Source organism: Hordeum vulgare, chromosome 3H (assembly GCF_904849725.1).
Source record: "Hordeum vulgare subsp. vulgare chromosome 3H, MorexV3_pseudomolecules_assembly, whole genome shotgun sequence".
NCBI classification, from domain to species: domain Eukaryota; kingdom Viridiplantae; phylum Streptophyta; class Magnoliopsida; order Poales; family Poaceae; genus Hordeum; species Hordeum vulgare.
Window position 1 is genome coordinate 53,720,471 of NC_058520.1, and position 5,720 is coordinate 53,726,190.

The 5,720-nt window shown below is 40.1% G+C and overlaps 1 protein-coding gene across 2 annotated transcripts; it reads left to right on the forward strand.

Moving 5' to 3' along the window:
- Positions 1-819: 819 nt before the first annotated feature.
- On the forward strand, positions 820-4,749 carry LOC123442940 (extracellular ribonuclease-like). Of its 2 annotated transcripts, none has more exons than XM_045119129.1 (7): positions 820-1,329; positions 1,436-1,500; positions 1,594-1,658; positions 1,773-1,859; positions 2,023-2,153; positions 2,712-2,817; positions 4,445-4,749. In XM_045119129.1, the coding sequence occupies exons 1-7, from the start codon at positions 907-909 to the stop codon at positions 4,645-4,647; spliced, it is 1,080 nt and encodes a 359-aa protein (XP_044975064.1). In that variant the 5' UTR covers positions 820-906; the 3' UTR covers positions 4,648-4,749. The 2 variants fall into 2 exon arrangements, with proteins under 2 accessions (XP_044975064.1, XP_044975065.1); XM_045119130.1 differs by having other exon boundaries at positions 4,449-4,691.
- The last annotated feature ends 971 nt before the right edge of the window (positions 4,750-5,720 follow it).

Here is a 5,720-nt window from a genome sequence, read left to right on the forward strand (position 1 = left end):
GAACATGAATAACCCCTTTTGTTATTCTACGTGCACTCTTCCGTATTCAAATAGAAAAGCTGCCATACATGTTAAGTGGCAAGAATATCCATAAAAGAGCCGAATGAAAACAAAAATTTCATGTTCGTTTTTGAATTAGAGACGTTAAAAATAATCAACCAACGTCAACTATAACCCCTAGCCTTCCAAGCTAACAATGCGGGTTCGATTCCCGCTACCCGCTCCATTCTGTATAAAAGTAGTATTCTATTTGTCTGACATGTTAAATGCTTAAATAGTGGCGAATCTAAGAGGGATGCTTCGACTCGAGCCCTCCCCTTCAAAAAATGGACTTTTTTACTAATATTCATCCAGCCTTGTATCAAAAATTTTAATATTATTTGAACTAAAAAACAAAGAGTTAGTGGCTTTTTCTTCACATTGTTAACTTTGAATCTCTCCTTCATTTTCTTTTAAGATTCACTACTGATGGTATATATATACTACTGATGAAATTAATACAACTATGGTTCCCTTCCCTTAAAAAAAAGTATGGTTCCATGATTTTCCCTCTTACAAAGAAGACCGCCTAATTGACACCAACGAGTAAAATCTCCGATGGTTGGTATGATTTTTTATGTAACTTTATTATTGTTGATCGTTTTTACTCTATTGTTTTTCTGTTGTACTTCCCCGTCTATTACTAAAGTAGTGGTCTAAACGTTCTTTGCAACGTGAGTAAACTGTTTTCTTGACTATTATTATATCTTTGGATGCTTTTTTATCAAGGAGGTTATCTCTTTCATTCTCAAAAAGAAAAGGAGGAGGCTATCTCTTTCGTCATTAATGAATGGCTCAAGAGAAGTTTGGACATTTTCGAGATAGGAGAACCTTTGAACGGCAGCCGCCGCGGGCGGCAACGGAGGAATGTCGGCCTTCACCGCCGTCATCTTCTCCCCCGCTCCGGGCACGCTCTCCGGTAGAACAATCCGCTCTCCTGCTGTCTCCCGCCCGACCATCGCTCGATGTGGCAAGAAAATCGTCCCCGAACCACCCCAGTTTATCTTGTCCTCACGGCGACCCGCGCGCTCCAGCCGCCCGCCATGGGTGCCACCGTGCCTCCGCGCGCTCGCCGCGGCCGCCGCCGCTCTCGCGCTCGTGCTCTGTCCTCCGTACATCATCCCTGCCCATGCCTCCTCCATCGGCGAGCGTCTGAAGCCGAGTACCCCGCCGTATCCCTGCGAAGACGTCCGGAGCTATTACCATGGCTTGGAGGGCTTTTCCGGTGATGTGCTGATGGCGAAGCTCGGCGCCGTCGTCTCGCCTCACGCCTCACTGCGCTACAAAGATGTTGGTTTGCATCTAGCTATTTGATTTCGTGTTTAATTGATGAAATACATTTAAGTTGGAGTGAACAAACAAGAATTACAACAAATGATGGATGGATCTTTAGTAGGTGTGGGAGGCGCTCAAAACTCTCGATGCAGCTGATGCAGACCACCCAGAAGCGTCCTCTGAAGTGTATGGTTCTCTCTAACAGTCTAGTACAGCATATCGCTATGCACTTGTTCTCTGTTACTCACTGGTTCTCTGAAGCTCCGGTGCTTGTTTCAGGATCGAGATATACTCGCAGAGAGCTGTGCCGAAGCTCTTGGCAGGCAAGCCGGATGGATGGAACAGTGAGTTGCATGCCTCGCATTCTGAAATTTTGCTAGACTTGTCAAGACAGGATGGGTTCATCTTTTCTTTGCGTTATTATTTCCTAGCCATATTTTCTGCATTTTGATGTGCAGGAGAACACCTCTGGCCGCGATCATATGGGCTAACCCGCCGTCCTTCTCTAACCGATCTGCACAACATTCGTCCTGCGGATGCCAATGGTCAGTTGGTTTGTACTGTATAATTGATCCCAGAGTACTCGATGAGCATAGAGAAGTCCTCTTTCAGTATGATAACAGTGCTCCATCAGTGGCAGATTTAATGGTTCACTTTCTTGCTTGAGGAGAAACAAATGTTTATCTGAATATACAAATCCTGTTTCAGTGAATTCGTCCAGGGGAAACAAGTATTTTGGAGGATGTGCAGCGACGTCGAAAAAATGTGCACGGCCTGCGAATCGTGAAGCTGCACCTGACACTGAAACAGACAGTGAAAGATGGGCACCTCCTTTTCAGGTATTCAAAATCTTTAGGTGCAAATAATGAAACATACATGTGCTATCCAGAATGCTCATCCATATCTGGGTTAAATTTTATATGACATATAATGTTCATTTTTAGTAGAATACTGGTATTTCAATTCCAAACAAAATGCTCAGTTGCAAGAACTGATAACTGCCCTTATTTGCCATAAATAGGAGGGACTTATTCTAAAAATGGGTTTGAGGTTTCAGACTATATTTTCTATTCTTAAGTAGGTACTCCCTCCGTTCCTACGTATTTGTCTTTTTAGAGATTCACTACGGACTACATGCGGATGTATATAGACATAATTTAGAGTGTAAATTCACTCATTTGCTCTGTATGTAGTCCGTAGTTGAATCTTTAGAAAGACAAATATTTAGGAACGGAGTGAGTATAACCCACTACCCAATTTTTCTCTTCATGCAACAATGCCACATCATCAACTCTAGAATTATATGAGCTTTGACCATGTGAAGAACAATTGTTCTTGTAATGTTTCATAATTCGGAGTACCAATTTTTTCCGATTTTTTATTTTTACTTTCTTCAGGTGCGTGGGGATGTAGCTAGGTCCCTGATGTACATGGCTGTGACCTACGGATTTGGACAAAAAGATGCAGCTCCACCTTTGGAACTTTCTGATTCGCCAAGTATTCGTAAGTAGTTCATACATCTAGTGTACTTTTTTCATAACTTGACTGAGAGAGATAAATTAGCAGTATTCTCACCAATCATCTCTTTCTGAGCAACACAATGCAGCAGGAGAGGCTCCTAGTGCTTTCATAAATTAAAAATTAATGTATACACTGTACAGTTAGCAGAAAGGGGAATAAAGCAGAGGAACAAACAGAATAAGCACAAAGCTACAATAGGATAGTGGAAAAGCGTCCAGGAACTCAGCTAGGTGGGAGAGCACTCTATATTTGAGAAGGCCCAAGTCAATCTTGAGTATAGGAATCCGGTAGTTATTCCTTATTTTCCAAATATTCCAAGCAGCAAGGATAATCTCCTCGAATAGTGGGTGTGGCCGGGCGCTAGCCTCAGAGTCAAACATGTCTTGCAGTGACAGAGACATGTTCCAATGGATATGAAGCACATCCCAGCAAACAGTGCTGAAAGACATCTCTTACAATTGTACTTAATGCAACCCCTCTAGTTTACAAAAAGTTACGTTTTCGAAAGACATGCTCTCCAAAACACATATTCGACCACCAATTTCTGTCGTGATACATGTGAGTGAAACTCAATAAAATTTACATGTTATGGATGTACCTTTGGAGACAAATCCACACTTATAATTTCCGGGTATTCTGCACAAATATTAAAGAAGACATCGGTGGTCATAGTTATAGAAGTTTGATTAGAGCCATGTCCAAAGAGACATGTTTTTGTGAAATGGGGTAGTACTCATTAGTGACGATCTTTATATGTTCTAGTTATAGTACTTCATGTACCAAAGTTATAGTGTTGCATCTAAGAAAGTGCATAGTATTGGAGTAAAACACAGATGAGTTATTGTAGATCTCAAATACACGTGTGCACGTGCAAGGCACGCCTCAATGAACATAATTTGAAAGATTAAACCAAATAATTTATTGGAAAACTACGACTCCGTTATACAATTATTGTTTTCAAATTCAATAAGTGGTTTCACCGAGGCACCAAAATGATCATTTTTATATAAAATTTTATAAGAATATTAGAAGAACCAAACATGTGTAATTGCTTGATATATTTAAGCTTAACTAAATTTCCAAATGTATTGTTCATCCCTACACCCGGGAGCCATTTTGTTGCGTCCCATCAGTTATATAACTATATTCATGTTGTGTAGTTCTTGCCACTCTTTAACTCGCCCTACATGATCGTATTGTCCCGTGCTTGCTCATAAAGCATTCAAATACACCACAAAAGATCGAATAACACTTTGCACAAAACATTCCTTATTGCTTTCATCAATAAATCTCAAATAAAAATCTCTTACTGAGCATAGAACATCACAAGACCTAAATAATTGCCTAATTATTTACTCTTACAACGATTCATTAATCCAACTAAAATTAAGAATTGTCTGGTTTATAGTTATATGGATGCACAAGATCATTCAAATTTCAAGCTAGTTGTGATTTTTATATTCGTATACATATAGGTAAGAGATATATTGCCCTGACACAACACATGTATTATTAGTTGCATACATGATATATGTCGATTATTTCGTACTTAAATCACATTGCATTGCTTCTTTAGTAATGCCAAATATTTGTTGCTTGTTTATTCAAGAAAGGAGGAGGATGGGTCTCCTTTCAACTCTTCTACAATGGAATGAACTAGATCCACCATCGAGATCAGAGCAACGTCGGAATGATAGAGTTTGTAACCTTTACCAGCACAATAGAAATCCTTTTGTCGATCATCCAGAATATGCTAACCTTATATGGAGGAACACACCTAGCAAAATTCCAAGTGTGTTGAAAAAACAGTGAAAAGCTTGGGTCAATGAGTTCCACTATGAAAACAAAGGAAAAAAATGAGAATGAGATGCACAGACCATTGGTTGACCCTATTTTTTGGCACTTCTTGTTTTTATTTGATTATAGCTCCTTGAAATGGACGGTAAACAAACTTGCAGGTGACAAAAAAAATACTAGTTATGCGATGCAACATATTATAATTCAAAGCAATTATAAAGGGAAACCTATGGAGAATTTAATCATAGAGGCCACCATCTCTGCCAATGTTCGTTTCGAAGGCTTCCTGGACACAAAATTCGTCTCCGAGGAGGGTTCCTCTATGTTGACATCGTCATCACAACCTTCTTCATCACTGCCATCGCGCTTCCACAATCATGTGCGAGTAGACCGATATAGACACATGGGGTGAATGAGAATTAGATGAAGCAAATATATAGATTTATAATGTACTATGGTTATTTGAAATACACACATTTTTCAATAACATACAAGTGAACCAATTTATTAGTTGAAATATTACAAATATGTAAAGCTAGAAAAGAGACAATATTTGGTGATTTATTATGGTGTCAACCGACAATGACAAGACTTTTTATGCATAATAAGTAAAAAAGAACAAAGTTTACACAGTAAAAATGAAACAATGGCTATTTCAGTGTTCTAGGTATAGCCGAGATAATTAACTATCTACTCCGGACGAAGATCCTTCTCTGGCCAACTTTCGGCGTTCACGAGGGCACCATCGCGGGGAAATAAGAGGCACGAGGACAGGCCCACGACAAGCACCCACAAGGTGACCCATAGTGTCAGGTTCGACATCGGATCCGTGAACATCAGCGCAAGCCGTAGCTTGATCGCGCCACCCACCACCATCTTGATGCCTGGTCAGGTTAATGTTGTGTTGAAGACATGCAGTTACATGTCTAGTTGCATGCATGCAACTGCTCCTTATCTACGAAAGAATTACAAAGTTGCAGTCGCGTTGAAGACATGCAGTTATAGTCAGAGACAACCTTGCAACATGCCTACTAACAGATATGCAATTGCCTCTCCCTCCCGGCAAAAGGATCGCTAGTTTTTGTTTT